General features: G+C 18.1%; 5 protein-coding genes across 8 annotated transcripts; 3 read left to right on the top strand and 2 right to left on the bottom strand.

Annotated features, from left to right (window-relative positions):
• Nucleotides 1-1,989: 1,989 nt before the first annotated feature.
• On the top strand, nt 1,990-3,505 carry LOC122710430 (beta-1,3-galactosyltransferase brn). The gene has a single exon (XM_043928280.1). It carries the CDS (start codon nt 2,020-2,022, stop codon nt 3,400-3,402), a length of 1,383 nt encoding a protein of 460 aa, XP_043784215.1. The 5' UTR covers nt 1,990-2,019; the 3' UTR covers nt 3,403-3,505.
• A 695-nt stretch (nt 3,506-4,200) lies between these two features.
• LOC122710435 (Sjoegren syndrome nuclear autoantigen 1 homolog) lies at nt 4,201-5,349 on the bottom strand. Its single transcript, XM_043928288.1, has 3 exons — nt 5,027-5,349; nt 4,628-4,827; nt 4,201-4,500 (listed from the first exon to the last, which is right to left on the bottom strand). Exons 1-3 carry the CDS (start codon nt 5,076-5,078, stop codon nt 4,396-4,398), a joined length of 357 nt encoding a protein of 118 aa, XP_043784223.1. The 5' UTR covers nt 5,079-5,349; the 3' UTR covers nt 4,201-4,395.
• Nucleotides 5,350-7,144: 1,795 nt separating this feature from the next.
• On the top strand, nt 7,145-8,974 carry LOC122710433. Its single transcript, XM_043928282.1, has 5 exons — nt 7,145-7,225; nt 7,495-7,657; nt 7,902-8,113; nt 8,203-8,457; nt 8,625-8,974. Exons 2-5 carry the CDS (start codon nt 7,520-7,522, stop codon nt 8,881-8,883), a joined length of 864 nt encoding a protein of 287 aa, XP_043784217.1. The 5' UTR covers nt 7,145-7,225; nt 7,495-7,519; the 3' UTR covers nt 8,884-8,974.
• LOC122710428 (WASH complex subunit 5) lies at nt 8,733-17,019 on the top strand. Of its 4 annotated transcripts, none has more exons than XM_043928276.1 (17): nt 11,237-11,479; nt 11,672-11,774; nt 11,987-12,178; nt 12,674-12,888; nt 12,955-13,321; nt 13,434-13,709; nt 13,780-14,005; nt 14,156-14,391; nt 14,490-14,741; nt 14,850-15,032; nt 15,111-15,227; nt 15,311-15,483; nt 15,667-15,929; nt 16,031-16,208; nt 16,284-16,504; nt 16,595-16,748; nt 16,839-17,019. In XM_043928276.1, the coding sequence occupies exons 1-17, from the start codon at nt 11,358-11,360 to the stop codon at nt 16,990-16,992; spliced, it is 3,432 nt and encodes a 1,143-aa protein (XP_043784211.1). In that variant the 5' UTR covers nt 11,237-11,357; the 3' UTR covers nt 16,993-17,019. The 4 variants fall into 4 exon arrangements, with proteins under 4 accessions (XP_043784212.1, XP_043784211.1, XP_043784210.1 ...); XM_043928275.1 differs by having other exon boundaries at nt 15,102-15,227; XM_043928277.1 differs by lacking the exons at nt 11,237-11,479; nt 11,672-11,774; nt 11,987-12,178 and adding an exon at nt 8,733-8,854 and having other exon boundaries at nt 15,102-15,227.
• LOC122710372 (transmembrane protein 223) lies at nt 9,214-10,389 on the bottom strand. Its single transcript, XM_043928187.1, has 4 exons — nt 10,359-10,389; nt 9,776-9,952; nt 9,533-9,675; nt 9,214-9,363 (listed from the first exon to the last, which is right to left on the bottom strand). Exons 1-4 carry the CDS (start codon nt 10,387-10,389, stop codon nt 9,214-9,216), a joined length of 501 nt encoding a protein of 166 aa, XP_043784122.1.
• Nucleotides 17,020-18,394: the final 1,375 nt, after the last annotated feature.

Here is an 18,394-nt window from a genome sequence, read left to right as displayed (position 1 = left end):
ATATTAACTGAAAATAAATAAAATAAAAATATATATTTTTATTTTTATTAACATAAAATTAAATTAATTTTTAAATTATATATAAATACATAATTTTTTAAATTATAAATAATTAGACATAAATTAAATAATAGTATTTAAATGTAAGTTCCGTGATTTTTTGATTACAAGAAAAATATAAACAAATTATTATTTGTTATTTATTAATTGAAGATTGAAAAAAATCTCAGAAAATATTTGATAGAATAGGTTCAACAATATAAAAAAAATTCGATCCGAAAGATTAATTCATCGTAATAAAGTTTATGAATTTGAAGAAATTGTTATAAAAAAAATGGAAATGTAAAAATAAATGATTTAAATAAGATAAAATAATCTACAAATAAATATAAACAAATAAATATAAACAAAATTTATCAGATATTCCATTTTGAATTAACATAAAAATTATAGTAGAAGAACTGAAAAAATACATCTTAGAAACATAAAAAAAAATCTATAATTTATTAAACGAATATGAATTATGTAATAAAAAAAGTATTAAAATTAAAAAAGTTTTTAATGAGATGTAAATAAATTTATTTAAACAAAAAAAAATAAATTTTTTTTGAAAAAACTTTAATATGAATCATTATAATATTACAATATTATGTATCCATGATGAAATAATGCATTAATCTTATAGAAATAGTATAATATATGGAATATATAGAATATATAGAATAAAAATAGTATAATTAAAATAAATTCATAAAATTTATGAACAAAAAATACTATTCAAATGTAACTATAGAGGAAAAAAAGAATATATTTTTGCAATTAAATATAAATATATTAATATATCAAATCATACATGTATTATAATATCAAGATGTAATTATTATACATTAAATTTTTTATATCAGGAAAATAATTATACTTTAATATTTTTAATTAAATATAAAAAAATATTTCGTCTTATTTTAAAATTTTTTCTATTAATCAATCATTAAAATATATGAATATAATATATATTGTATTTTTATTTTTAATATTTATATTCATTTTCCCGCCAGATTTCATTACCAACGTAAATATATATTTATTTTTTTATAAATATAAATTTTAATAAAATAATATTTCATTTCTTCAATGTGTTATATAAAATCACAAAAAGAAAAAATTAAATTTTCATTATCAATATAATGTATATTTATACAATATAATGTCATATGTTTTTAATTTAATATATTGTTTAAAATTTATTTATTAAAAACACAAAAAAATAATAAAGTTTTCATCATTTATTACATACATATTTAAATATTTATGCAAATTTTTAGAATATAGGAAATTATAAAATATAAAATTATTAATATTAATATCAAGAAAAAATGTTTATATTTATTATAAATACATTTATTATATATTCTGATATACTTATTTTATTCTTATGTTTTTTTCTTAAAAAAATCTTCGATATTATATAATATAAAACAAACATAAAATTTTGAAAATTTAAATAATTTGTCATGGTTGGTAACAAATCAAAATTTGAAGAAAAAAATTTACTGTTAACTGAAAAAATATAAAATAAAATATTAATTTTAAAATACATTAGAGAATGTAACAATGTTATATCTCTATATAAAAATTTATATGCTAATGTTTATATGTGTATAAGTTACTAATTTGAACAATAAACGAAATTGCATTTTGCAATATTTTATTTATTAGAATAATATTATAAAAAGATTTAATAAACATTTTATATAAATACATCTTTGAAATTATATATATTTTGGAAGAGAAAAATATTGGTTTTATTAAAATATTAATAAATATGCTATATTAAATATATATAAATATATATAAACTATATTTTAATAATTTTTTTGCAATTTATATACATAATAATTATGTAAGTACTTATTTTTATTTTCATATAAGGATGAAGATAAAAAGGATATAAAAAGATAATACAAATATTATTTTACAGATTTTTATAAAACAAAAATTATGTAAAATTATTTTATAAAGATGTATTATTTATTATGTCCTTGTTTTGAAACAATTCTTCGTTTGATGTCAAAAATCAAATTAAAGTATGTTTGCATTTGTATTGGTCTTATTACAGTACTTGATTTTTTTGGAGCATTCACACATTTATTTGAAATTACATATGACTCAAATTTTGTTTATCCATATGAAGGTGATGTACATGAATTTGTAAATGCATTACGACATAATGAAAAACCTAGTATTGAACCTATAAATGAATATAAATATAAATTTTTACTGAATAATCAACAAAAATGTGTAGATGCTGCACATAAAATTTTTCACGTTGTGTACATAGTAAAATCTGCAATAGAAAATTTTGAAAGGAGATTAGCAATTAGAAATTCCTGGGGTTTTGAGAAAAGATTTTTTGATGTACCTTCGAGAACAATCTTTATGTTAGGTATATATCCACATAATGATGAACTTCAAGCAAAGGTAAAAATTGAAGCTGCAAAATATAAAGATATCATACAAGCAGATTTTATAGAATCATATTACAATAATACATACAAAACTATGATGAGTTTTAAATGGTTAGTAAAATATTGCTCTAATTCAAAATTTTATATGTTTGTTGATGATGATATATATGTTTCTGTAAAAAATGTTTTAAGATTTATAAGAAATCCAACTAATTATCCTGATTATTTAAAAGAACCTAAAAAATTTGATATTCATAAAAGAGAAATTAAAAGTAATGATGAAAAAAAAGAATTAAATAATGATATAATTACACAAAAAAATATACATATTCTTGATAAAAAGGATTTATTTGTTTATGAAAAATTAAAAAAAACAGTTTTCAGGGATCATATTATATATGGATTAAAACAAGATACTTATAATAAAACTCTAAAAATTAATTATAATAAAGAAAATAATACAAAATTAAAATTTATTCAGGAAGATAATCTAAAAAATGAATTTATATTGAATAGAATAAAAAAACAAGTTTTTGATTTTGAACTTCCAGAAGATATTAGATTATATGCAGGATTTGTATTTATATCTTCACCTCATCGTCATAAATCTTCTAAGTGGTATGTTTCTCTTAGTGAATACCCATACCATTTATGGCCACCATATGTTACAGCTGGTGCATATATACTGTCTAAAGAAGCTCTTTTAGATATGTATTATACTAGTTTTTATACTAAGCATTTCAAATTTGATGATATTTTTTTAGGCTTAGTTGCAAAAAAAGCAAATATAGAACCTTTTCATTGTGAAGAATTTCATTTTTACAAAAAAGATTATACAAAATTTAATTATAAATATGTAATAACTTCCCATGGATATGGTAATTCAACTGAATTATTGAATGTATGGAATGAACAAAAAGCTCTTGGTAATGCCTAAATTTTCAATTGTATTCAAAATATTTTTATTAAATGTTTTAAATATGAATTAAATGTTTAAATACATAAAAAATAAGTAACAAAATGATATTTAAAATGATAAAATGATATTTAAAATGATATTTAAAATATTATTAAATAATGGAATCAAGATCTTATTTATTTTTATTTTCTATGATATTTATTTAATATTTGTATAATCTTTAATTAATGATTTAAAATATTATTCTTGTTATTGTTATTATTATGCATTAGTTACTATTGGTTATCAGTAAAAATACATATGTTTAAAAATAATATTTAATATTTAATGCTACTAAATATGTATAAATTATTTTAAAACTATATTATAAACTTTAAAATGAATTAATAATAAATTAATATATTATAAAATATTGGAAAATTAATTAAATAAACTCTAATATATATATTCTTCTATAAAATTAATTTATTATAAAATATATTTAGAAATAGTTTCGAAAATAGATATATATACATCAGTCTTTATGTACACAATAAGTTATTATGTGACAAATAATCAATTATGTTTTTATATAAATACCATAAAATTTATCACTAATATTTGAATAATTCAATAATTATTGCAATAATTATTTATGTAATATATAATATATAAACAAATGTGTAATAATATATAAAAATTATTATCTCATATATTTCATTAACAAGAAAAAATTATTTGATAAACCATCCTTATGTAAAAAATGAAAATATAATTATAAAATTACAGATTATAAAAAAATAAAACATAGTATTATATAAATAAAAAATTTTAAAATTTTAGAAACTATATTGTAAATGTTTAAAATATTTACAATTTTATATTTATTATTATAAAATTGTTATAATAACTTTTTCTCTGTTTACAGCTACAAACTTAATAAGATACATGTGACCTTAAATATATGATTAAAAATTTTTTTTTTAATTTATAAATTCAATATTTCCCATTTTAATTTTTATTTTGCATTTATTACTGACTTTGTTGTTTATCCATATTAGTTTTAAGTAATGTTTGATCTAAATTTGTAGCTTCTCTCTTGATCATATTTAATAGAAGTTGTGAACTTTCCAAAATCTGCAATTGTAATAAATTCATATAAATTTTTATAATAATAATTCTTGTATATATGTGTATGTATATATATATATATGTATATTTATATAACAAATCTAGTTTTTTCTTAAAATGTAAAAAAATATACCTTTATATATGCTGTTTCTGTATCTGCAATAGTTCTATCATATTCATTTCTGACAGCTATTCTTTTAGTTAAACTATCATTTAAACGTGTTAATTTATAAGATAATTTTTCTATTTCTCTTTGTAAATAATTTTTTTCTTCTTCTTGAGATTCAATTTCTGCTTGTAATTCTGTACGTCTCAATTTCATTTCTTCTAAACCTAAATAAAATTAATAGTTAACAAAATAATATTCAAATATATAAATTCATAACCTATAAATTTATAAATACTAATAAAAATATATTTTTTATTTAAATATATTTAAATATATTATAAAATTATTAATAATAAATAAAAATCTTTTTTAGTGATATTAATTATAAATAAATAAATGTTAGGTTATAGAAATATTTCTTACACTTTACAAGTTCTTGATTATATGCTTGTAAAGCAGCACCGTGTTGGGACATTTCAAACCCTCCATGTACAAATAATAGAGTTATAATATTTTTATAATTAATAAGAAATTATGTATCTATTTAAAAAATTCGCCAATAATTTACTCCAAATCATACATCTAGTAACATGTATAAATCCAAACAAAGATTTTAGTTTTGGCGCGGAGTTTATAAGACATTATTTTCAACGCATGCGCAAGTGTGATATATGTAACTAATTATAATTTAAAAATCGTAATTGAAATTTATTTATAAATAGTAATGATAAATCAACATCAAAATCTAAAATCTAAAGTTATATAGAATATTATCAAATATCTACAAATTTTGATATATTATTTATAGATATCTAATAATCTATAAAATATAAATATTTCACATAAATAACATAATATTTTTTTAAATAAATAATTAATTATCATTTTAATATTATAATCATGCATATTTATGTACTGAAAAAAATTATATAAATTAACAAATATTAATTCATATTAGTTAATATTAATTATAATTTACAAAAATGTTTTAATAAAATAATTTAATATAATAAATCGAATATATTATAAAAATTGAAATTATAGTAAAAATATGCATACACAGACATGTATATATGTATATTATTTAATAAATAAAATAATAAAATATTATCACCATAATATCATCTATAATAATTAATTATAATAATTATTACGATAAAAAAAGTACAATTTAAAAAAATTATTTATTAATTGAAATATAAAATATGTTTTGTAATAATAAAAAATAATATTGAAGAAAAACAAGATAGCTTTTTGCCTTGCCTTTTAAAGGCGTCACGAAGTGTTTTCATTTGCAATAAATACACCTTTCGCTCAGAATCTTCACATTAATGTGAAAGCTACAGTAACGTGCACAGTTATATTTTATCTATACTTATCGAAAGTGAATAAATCAGTGACTTTTAAATTAAATCATTTAAAATCATTTCGTATATATATTTTAATACTGAAATTTCTTATTAAAGTGTTTTGTTATAATATATCCAACAATATCATTAATATCATACTATTTCTAAAATCACTATGTACCAATATTATATTATATTTGATCAATATTTTTTAACGAAACGAAAGAATTTTTATGTGAATAAAAATTTGTAATTATAAATAATATAAAAAATAATAATTACATGAAATCTAAATTTTGATTCTATACATAAAATTTTTAATTTTTAACAAGCTTGTTCGTCATGAATACTTCAGGTATGATATTTATAAAAATCAGTTTTACTAAGTAAATGATCTTAAAGTAATAATTTACATAGTAATTTATATATTATTTTTCTATATATATTTTTCAATTAAATATAATTCTTTATATATAATATGTTAAATAAATTAGTCAATATTATGAATATGTGTTTGGTTCTAAGATGACATGATTTATGGCGCTTGCGCAGGTACATTTAATGTTATCCTTCAAAATTTTCGTAATATACAAAATTGCACAATGTGATGCATTATACTTAATAAATAATATATATATTAAAATTTTGAAAAATACATATTTATCTAATATAATAAAAATATATCTTTTTTTAATTTTAATTTTTTTATTTTATCTATTTAATTAAAATTATTCTCGAATCATAGAAATCATAGAAATTTAAACATTTTGATATAAAATCTTAAAAATATATATTAATCAACAAAAATTATAAATTAAAAAATAAATATTTAAAATAAAAATAAAAATTTCATTTTAAATCATCATATTATTGATTGAAAATGCATATGATCTTGACAAATGACATCATGTTACTAAATTAGGATTTCAATACTGTAACAAATGAGTTGAAACAAACAATTAAAAAATTCTATCACAATTAAATGATTTTAGATATTATAGATTTAAAGAAAAATACTTCTATTATCATCATTATATCATTTTTAAAAAATTCAATGTTTACATTCATTGTATCAAATAATAATTATAATATATTATTCTATGATATATATTAATAAAAAAAAATGAAATAATATAATAATTTTGAAAAATGTTTTTAATAAATATTTTTTATCATATAATAATTTTTACAGGTAATGCTACACGTAATATCTAAATATAAAATCAAGATTTTTTGAAATTTATATTATTTTATATTACTCATTATTTATTAAGTAAGTTTTAATTTTGTAAATTTTATTTCCTTTAATATTCAATACTTTCTATTAACCATTGTGTAACTGTTTATCTAATACATATATTCTTTAATTTTTTATATATTTTTAATTAATATAATTTTTATATATTTTATATAAAAATTATATATTAAATATTATATTTTAATATAATGTATTTTTAATTAATATAATTAATTTTGTACTTATTTTTATTTATCAATAATAAAATAATATACTAAACATTTTTTAAGATTTTTTTTTTTTAGATAAATTGCAAATATAAATATCATAATGACAAATAGTTCAAGATGTTTAGGATATCATAATAATATAAATAAAGAATATTTAACAGATGGAAATGATAGCCATCAAGCTCCATCAGATCATACAATATCTGAATATGTTGTATCTGCTGAACATACTACAATGGTAATATTTGCAATATATAATTTATATCTTTAATTATAGATTTATAATTTTATTAATATATTAATTAATTTTAATAACATATTAATATAAATATTTTGTTATATATAAAAATATAATTTTTTTTAATATATATGTGTATTATTAATATATTATGTATATATAAATTTCATAATATTTATTATATATATTATTATATATTATATATACTATAATATTAAATAGATATATATATTAAATTTTATAGATAAAATCAATGAAGAAAAATCCAGAAAAATATGAAAAAGAAGAAGGAAGACATTCACAAAATATACATAACAGCCGTGGTTCAATATTATCAGGATCTTCAAGACATAGTCTTCATCCTCTTAGAAAAAGTACTTCACATAGTAGCATATATGACAATGGCTCAGATATATATGTTACAAGTGCTGCATATAGAGCAACTTCAGATATAAGGTCATAAATATGACTTATAAAGTGTAATGTTTTACATGTATATTTTATATATGTATATTTTATTATAAAACTTATTATTTAATCAATAGCCATGTATCGCATCACAGTTTAACACCAAGTTCAAGATTAGGACATCGTGCACCTAGTCATTGTAGTTATGGTTCTACAAAATCTCATACATCCAGAAAAGATGGTATTATTATAGAAACTATGTCAACACCCAATCCTTTTTGTCCAAATACTAAAGGAATTTGCTGTCTCATGTTACTTCTTAATCTTGGTTTGATTCTTGTTACATTAGGTTTTGTTATAGTCATTCAATTTTTTCAACCATTGATAGTTTGGTAAGTATATATTTAAAAAAAAGTAATTTATTTCTCTTATTATTTCTCCAATTTTATAAAATAATATTATAAATTTGAATAATGTTTAATTATATATATATATATATATATATATATATATAATTAATATTATTTTTTGATATAAAAAAATTTTGGATTTTTTTTAGGATTTTGGGAATAGTATTTCTTGTGTTTGGATTCTTAACATTGATAGGAAGTCTTATATATTGTGTACATGTATTTCGAAATGCAAAACATCCACATGATATTAATCCAGAAGATTTTTATTGGACAAAATATTGGCAAGGACATGTAGGATCCACACCTGAAGTATATTATAAAGCAGAAGATAAATATCATGATGATGGATATAGTGATCGTTTAAGCAAATATTCATGTAAATATTATGATAAACAAAGATATTGAAAACAATATATATAATGTAAATCTGTTTATATAATATTGTATACATAATTCATTTGAATTTCAAAACAAAGAATGTAATTATATATATATCTACTATATTAACACATTGAAAATTTAGTTATAGAATAGTAATTATTATTTATTTTATAAACATATTATAAATTTATATGATTTATATCATTATTTTAAAAACCATATTTTTAAAATCATATCCTAACAATTTTTTATTTCACACAAGATAATTAAAATAAAAAAAAATGTACAAATTAAATTATTATATATTTAATTCATAATAATTTATTTATAATATATATAAATTATATAATACTTTTACCAATTTTTTGCTTTTCCAACTGTGTAATCAAATAATTTTTTATTTAAAAATGTTCCTTTTCCATCAATAATATAATAAAAGCTTGTACCTTGAATTTTCATAGGTAAATAATGTGTCATTTTATCTCTTGCAAATTTAATTTTTATCTTGAAAATAAAAAAATATAATATAAAAAAAAAATGTATTTATTTAATAAAATATATATTGTATAAAAAAATAAAGAAATATAAAATATTTTGAATTATTAAAATAATTTAAAATAAAATAAAAATAGTATTATTTTTATTAATAATAAATTTAAATAAAAATATATACCTTATTAATAGGAAGTGTCATAGTATAATTATTTTTTAATACATGATTGGTAATTATTGATACATTATTACCACCTTTATGTAAAATAATATATTTTATAAATCTATGATTTATTATATAGAATAATATAGCACCAGCAGGTCCTAATCATTAATAAATAATAAATAGATATAAATAAATTTTTAATATATTACATAAATGTCAATAAACATAAAAAATTGAATTGTTATAAATATTAGTTACCAATAATTCCAAAATATATAAAATATATTATATTTAATCCATTTCTTTCCAAATATTGAGTCCAAGATATATTTTCAAATAATGTTGATATATATTTTGAGTTATAAGTATTTAATAACCACAGTGTATTACAAATACACCATCCATAAAAAATCACTTTTAATAAAATAAAATCATTTTTGGAATTATTCTTATACAATATTACATTATTTTGTATATTTGTATTTATATTTCGTATATTTATATTTTTTTGTTTTTCGTTTTGTCTATATGTAAAACAAATATACATAATAATATTATTTTATATTTTATTATATATATAATATATATATAATAATATAAAAATATATTAAAAATTTAATATCATTGTATATTGAAATAGTATTTAAACATTTTATAACAAAATAACTTGAAAACTAGTATTTTTTATATAAATTTTATATAAATATTTATATAAAGTTATACCTTGTATTTTTTATTTGAAATAGACATTTGGATGAAGAATGAAAAGATTTACAAAAAATAGGATTTTCATATTTAGAATTTTGTACCAATGATTGATAAACAAATTTTCGTAACTTACAAATAGAATTTGATACACTTCTATAAAACATATTTGAAAACGTTATAATCATATGATCAAATATAGTTATCAAGTTAAATTTTTTAAAACAATTTTAATACATTTTCTTTTTAATTATATTTAGCAATTTATATTTCTTTTATTTTGTTTGAATATTTGAATTATATTTATTTCATGAAATGAAATTAATTTAATTTATAAAATAGTACATTCCTTATACTTCATATATTGTTTGTACTTTAGGTTATATTATTATTGATCTTTATATCATAAACTAAGCATTCTATTTATATGATTATTTATAATTACAGAAATGAATATTTGTTTTGTTATAATAATATGTTTTGAAATATAAAATATTATATTATTTCAATAATAAATTAAAATATATATTGAATTAAAAAATTAATACATTTTAAATATATATAATAAATAAAATATAAAAGTTTTGCTATAATGATATAGAAAATAAAATACAACAATATAAAGTATTTTTTATCATAAAAGATATAATATAAAATAGTTATAAAAGATTAAAGATTAAATAATAGAATTAAAAAAAAATTATATTTTACATTTTGAAAATATAATATTTTTATATTGATAAAACTAATAATCCTTTAGTAGAATAATATAATATTAAATATAAAACACTTATTTATTTGCTTAATAAATGATATTTAATATTTAAGAAAATATTTTTTTATCTCTATGCATTTTAAACTGTTTTTTAACGATAACTGTTATGTTATCGATGTTAGATATTTTTTGAATTCATGAAATATATATCATTAATATAGTATTTTTAAAATATTTTAATGAAATTTTTTTTTATTAATAATTTATAATTTAATTAATTTTCATTAAATTTAAATATATTTTATATTAATTTATTGATAGTTTTTCTTAATCCTTTCATAACGAGATTGTTGACGTTTATTGCTAGAACGATGTCTATAAATTATCAGAATTACTCTTATTAAAATAAATAAATGCAAAATGAGTGATTTTTTGACATCTAATAATATTTGTGCGCAAAATTTATTACGATTAGTATCTCGTGGAAATGCTATTATAGCAGAATTAATGAGATTAAAGGACTATGTACCACCTGTATTTAGGTTATTTATACCCTTATAAAATATAAGATATATTTTATTGATAAAATAAATATTATTATTCACAAAACTATTAATAATAATTATTTTAATAATTTTAAAATATGATTTACAATATTATAGATATTGCATAGATATTGTATGAATTATAAATATATTATACAAATATATTACAGTTTTTTTTTTATTTTACAGTTTGGATTCAAAACCAATTGTACAAAAATATGGATCTATTATAATTGATTTTATATATTTTAAATCTGTTAGTACTTATGAACAAAAAATAGAAAGTGATCCAGTAAGTACAGATTAAATATTAAAAATATATAATTGACTATAAATATGTAGTTTAATATTTACTTTTATTTTTTAATGAAATTTAATTGAGTTTAATATATCTAGATATTATTATTTTCTTTATACAATTTATTTTTATTTCTATTATATAATAAAACTTTTTATTTAAAATTATATTAAATCTATTTTATCTATAAAAAATATTTTTTGTAGATACTTCAAGAAACAGATGAAGAATTACGAAACAATTTTTCTGATATAATTTCAAGATTTTATTTAGCTTTTGAAAGTGTGCACAAATACATAACAGATTTGAATCTTTATGTAGATGAATTAGGAGATGGAATATATATTCATCAATCTATAGATACTATTATGCTCAATGAAGAAGGAAGACAATTAATGGTATTATTATATAATTTATAAATATTATTTACAATTAAAAATGTGTCAATAAAATTATACTATTTCTTATCATTTATTAAATTTAAATTTAAGTAATGAGTAATTGAAAATAGAATATATAATCTTTTTCAATATGTTATAAATTTTATTTTTACTATTATTTTCTTTATACTTTTATTATATTTTTTTTACTAATCTTATATTAAGTATTAAATCTTTTTATTTAATAGTTTGATAATAGTAGATAATAGTTTGTTTTATTTAAAACTATTAAAAAAAATATTAATAAAAATTATAAATAATTAATGTTATAAAATATTACAAATTATTAATAATTATTTTGTAATTATTATATATTATTTATATAAAAATTTTTGAAATTTTATTAGTTTATTAATTTATTAAAGAATTGAGTTATAGTTATAAATTTATATATTACTTACTTATAATTATAAGTTAAATTAAAAAAAATAAAAATTATTGTTATATTAATAGTGTGAAGCAGTATATTTATATGGAGTTATGTTACTTTTGGTTGATTATCATTTCGAAGGATGTATAAGAGAAAGATTACTTGTATCCTATTATCGATACAATGCTCAACGTTCATCTTCTACAAGAGTAGATGATGTATGTATGTTATTGCGATCAACAGGATTTTCTAAAATTTCTAATAAACGACCTGCAAATTATCCTGAAGACTATTTTAAGTATGTTTTTAAAATTTTTTCATTTCATAGTGATATACTTTAATATTATTTTAAAAAATTTTACAGAAGAGTATCATTAAATGATTCTTTAATTGAACATATTATTGGACGTTTACGTTCTGATGAAATATATAATCAAAGCCTTGCTTTTCCACATCCAGAACATCGTAGTACTGCTCTCTCTAATCAAGCATCAATGTTAGTTATAATTTTATCATTTAAGCCAATCATGTTACATACTCATACAGCTATAATGAGGGAAATAGTAGATAGATTTTTTCCTGATAACTGGGTAATCAGTATTTATATGGGAATAGTAATAAATTTATGTGATTGGTGGTTACCATATAAAGCAGCAAGAACAGCTCTCAATAATACTTTAGAATCATCAAATGTAAAAATAATTGCACAAAACTATGGTCAAAAAATGAAGGTAATTAGATTATATAAATAAATAAAAATTAAATAGATTTATATATATATATATATATATATTTAATAATTATATAATAATTTTTAATAATTATATTAAATATTTATTTTAGAAATTAATATCTGAAACAGAAGAAGTGCAATTAGCAGTGACATTAGATGAAAGTGCAATAGGGTCTCTAGTAAAATTAGTAAGGGAATGCAATGTAACATTACATTGGATACTTTTACATACAGCAGTGTCAACTATATCATTAGAAGATTCAAAACGATCACGTATGCTTAAACAATTGATAGTAACTGAAAGCAAATATAATATATCCCATTGTCTTCAATTGTTATTAAATACTGCTCAGATTGAGCAAAGTGTTAAACATTTATATAAACAAGTATGATTAATAATTTTTGCATTATGTTATTATATGGAAAAGTTTTATTAAATTTATTTTTAATTTCTAGTTATTATTTGGTAAAGAAACTAAATGGCTTAGAGATAAAGAAACATGTGTTGAACGTATAACAGATCTTGCACAAATATTTGGAGGTAATAAATCACTCGATGGTATTGAAAGAAATCAAAATCTACATGCTTGGTTTTTAGAGATAAGTAAACATATTGATTCATTACAACAAGAAGATGCAAGAAAAATAGTGCAGTTGGTACAAGCATTAGAAGAAGTACAAGGTATAGTATATAATAAAATATAGTATATAATAAAAAGTATAATAAAAAGCAAATTGTAAATCGATTCAATTTTTTATTTTGAATTAAATTTATTAATATTAACATATTATATGTTGACATTATATTGAATTTTAAATATAATAATTCCAGAATTTCATCAATTAGAAAATAATTTACATATATCGCAATATTTAGCTGATACACGGGAAATATTGCATAATATGTTGCGCACAGGAAATATAACAGAAGATACTATGATAAGTTTGAATATAGTGACAGATTGTTGTTATGCATGGAATATAATGGAATCATTTATTGATACTATGCAAGCTAGCATAAAAGAAAATCCTCCTACTGTGATAAAATTAAAAGCACTTTTTTTAAAAGTAAATTTTAACTTAAATTTTTAATTAAATTTCTATTTATCATGATATACTTTTATTTTTTTTTTGTTATTCAAATATTTATATTTAATTTATTTCAGATGGCTTCAGCTTTAGAAACTCCTTTGTTAAGAGTAAATCAAGCACGGAGTGCAGATTTATCATCAGTATCGCAATATTATAGTAGAGAATTAGAAAAATATGCAAGACGCGTTCTTCAAATAATACCCGAAACTGTATTTGGTTTACTTGCTGAAATAGTGTATCTTGAAACTAATGCTTTTAAAGAAATTCCTACTAAACTGCCAAAAGATAAATTGAAAGATTATGCACAATTAGATGATAGATTAAAAGTATATATATTTTTTTAATTTTGTTTTTTCTAAAAATATAAATTAAATGAAATTCAAAATGAACTTAAATTTCTTATTTTCATATATAATAATAAAGAATTATTTTAGATGGCTAAATTAACATATGCTGTATCAGTATTTACAAAGGGAGTATTATCTTTAAGAAGTGTTCCATTAGGTGTGTTAAGAGTTGATTCTCATCGTCTTTTAGAAGATGGTATACGACAAGAACTTGTGAAAAAAGTAACATTGGCTTTAGATAGTGGTCTTATTTTTGAACCAAAATCAAAAGTAAATTTTAATTTAAATCTGATTATTATTAAAATATTTTATTAAAATTTGTGATTAATTAAGAGTAAGTCATTCCAGATATCATTGTTACAAAAACTTCATAATTTAGCAGCAATAATAGATGGTTATCGCAAATCGTTTCAGTATATTCAAGATTATATAAACATTAATAGTTTAAAAATATGGCATGAAGAAGTATGTAAATTTTTAAATATTTAATACATTTATGCTAATATAAATTCGTATATAATATACGATTTATTCCTTTGTATTTCTAGATAACATATATTATAAATAATGCAGTGGAAGAAGAATGTATTGGTTCTTCTTGGACTTCAGAAAAGTCATGGAGATATTTCCAAGAAGAAAAACATGTTTCTATTTCAGACAATAACATTACTACTTTTATTGGTAGACTTGCTCGTGAGTTACTTCGAATTACAGATCCTAGGTACATTTTTCTTTTTAAAGATATTTAAATTGTAATCTTTTTTCAATATCAATATTATTCAATATCATTATTTTCTATCATTTATCTTTTAAACTATTTGTTTTTTTAAATATATAAATTTATAATTCAGTTATAATTCGAATAAATTATTAAATAGTATTCATATATAATCATTATTTTTAGAACAACTATCTATATTGAACATTCTCTTGCCTGGTATGATCTTAAAACACAAACAGAAGTATTAAATTATAAAATTTTTTCAAAAACATTGGAAGCAATTGGTACACCTGGTTTAACAGGTCTTGACAAACTTATTTCATTTTACATTATAACTGAATTAAACAGTATGATACACTATATAGAAAAAAATATTCATAATAAAATGTGGTCATCTACAATTGATCATTTTGATACAATATTGAATTCTGTGGATGGTCCTAAAGGTACTATTATTTTATAATATAATATTATTTATATTATTTATATTACTATAATAATAATAAACATTTAATAATAATAACATTTATTAAATATTTGTATTTAGGTAATATATCAAAATTTCACAGTACTACTCAAACAAATAAATTTTGTCCTCAACTACTTGAATGGATATTAAAAATTGGGCATTATCAACTTCTTAAGAAAAAAATAGCATATGAATTGAATACTGCTTGTAAATTTGAAGCAAAGCATATGGAAGCAGCATTACAAACATTAAATATGTATGCATAAATACTTAAAAAAATACTTTCTTCTTATATTAATCTTCTTATTCTTCATATTTTTATAATTTGTAGAGCTATATTATTTGAAATTAATAAGCAAAATAATAATGAACAAAATGAAATTGAAAAAAAAGAATTACTACGTGAACTTAATATCAGATTAGATTGGGCTGGTATAAATAATCCTCATAATAATATTTATATTAAATCGCCAAATATAAATAATATTGCTCTCATTATGTTTTTACTTACTATATTACAATTACCTAAACTTTACTATTGTAAAAACACAGGTAAAAAATTTAAATATTCATAAAATTTTAATTTATATAAATATATAAAGAATATAAATTAATCATATGCTAATTATAAAATGATCATAGGAAGTCTTTTGAGTAAAAGACCTCAAGATCCTCTTGATGCTGTAATTTTTGTTATTGGAATACTAACTATTTTACGTCAATGTACTTTTTCTGCAATGACGCGTTATGTTAAATATCTTTGTATATACATCCTTTCGTGTGTTACTTCAGATAGGTATATAAATTTCATATAATATGAAATATAAAAAATATTCATTATCATTATATAAAATATTCATTACATTAATATTATTGCATATTACAGTGTAAAAGCAGGAAGTGATGGAGAATCCGAGATATCTAATACTTTACATATTTTAGAACTGTTTACAAAATATTCTGGTATATCACGATCACTTATACTTAAAGAAATACCTATTATTATCATGGATCATTTTCAAGCAAAAACATCTAAATAAAATATAAAAATTAAATATAATATAATTTTTTAACTAAAAATAATTGACATTATGTTAGAATAAAAAAATAAATATCATTTAATTTGTACATGTATTCACATGTAGATCTATATTTTATACATGTATGTACAAAATAGAATTATATGTACATGTATTTACATTTTATATATACATTTTACAAATGCAATATAATTTTTTAACAAAAAATAATTTGCATTACATTAGAATAAAAAAATAAATATCATTTATTTTCTATATATATTTTCTATATACATGTGAATTCATAATTTGTATATAAATGTATTTTACGTATAGATAATTGTACTAATTTTTGTTAAAAAATGGAAAATAATAAAATTTTATTATTATTATAAAAATCTATAATTATTTTTTAATTTATGAATATATTATTTATATAAATTAATTATTAAATATTATTATTTTTCCAGTAATTCTTTTATACATAATTGGCAACATTAAGGTACAAAAATAAGAAATTCTTTAAATTTTTTCATTTTTTTTTAATTTTTATTTTAATATTTAAATTAAATTATATATTATTTTCAATTAAAATATTTATGATTATTTTATATATTCTAAGTAGATTATAATAATTAACAAGTTGTTTATATTTTATTAAAAATGAAATAAAGATAAAAAATTATTAATGATATTAACGAAATGAAAAATTATGAAAAATTCTTACATTGAAATATTATTTATCACATGTTATTAATATTAATATAATTTTTAGTTAACATTAATATAATCTTATAGACATTTATATATAGATAGATAGTTATATGGATTTATATAGTAATGTAGATTTCTTCAAAATTCAAGTAAATCTGAAATTGTAGCTGCTCATATCCGCAATAAGAATTTATATACGCATTGGCGGCTGAACACGCTACAAGCGGCGGCGTTACGGCGCTTATCAAATGATTTTTATCTTATTTTCATTTTAAAATTTAATAAAATATTTGTTTTTAAATTCAAACAAATGTTATGATTATTTTATAATACATTCTATATTATATTATACTTCTTATTTATAAGATAAATAACATAAATGGTTATAATCTGAACGATTTTTGCCGGCTAAAACGGCCGTTGCTACAAACTAGAAATGTTGACGGCCGCTTTTCTTCTTTATAAATTAAAAGAAAACAAAATTTTAAATATTTAATAAAATATTTATATAATTATTAGAAAGCTTATAAAATTAAAATATTTTTTTCTAATATATTATAAATCATTTCAAACTTTATTAAATTCTTTAACGAAGAAATTATATAATAATATGTTTGATAGTTACATGGGCGGCTTGAACGCTGTTGACGCCGTCAGCGGCGGCTGTAACGGCGATGCTGGTGACTTGCTACAAAAGAGACTGCGATAA

Source organism: Apis laboriosa, unplaced genomic scaffold, assembly GCF_014066325.1.
Source record: "Apis laboriosa isolate Shangri-la unplaced genomic scaffold, ASM1406632v1 scaffold14686_cov152, whole genome shotgun sequence".
NCBI lineage: Eukaryota > Metazoa > Arthropoda > Insecta > Hymenoptera > Apidae > Apis > Apis laboriosa.
The sequence above is the reverse complement of the archived record's forward strand: the minus strand, read 5'-3'. Positions and strand labels throughout refer to the sequence as shown.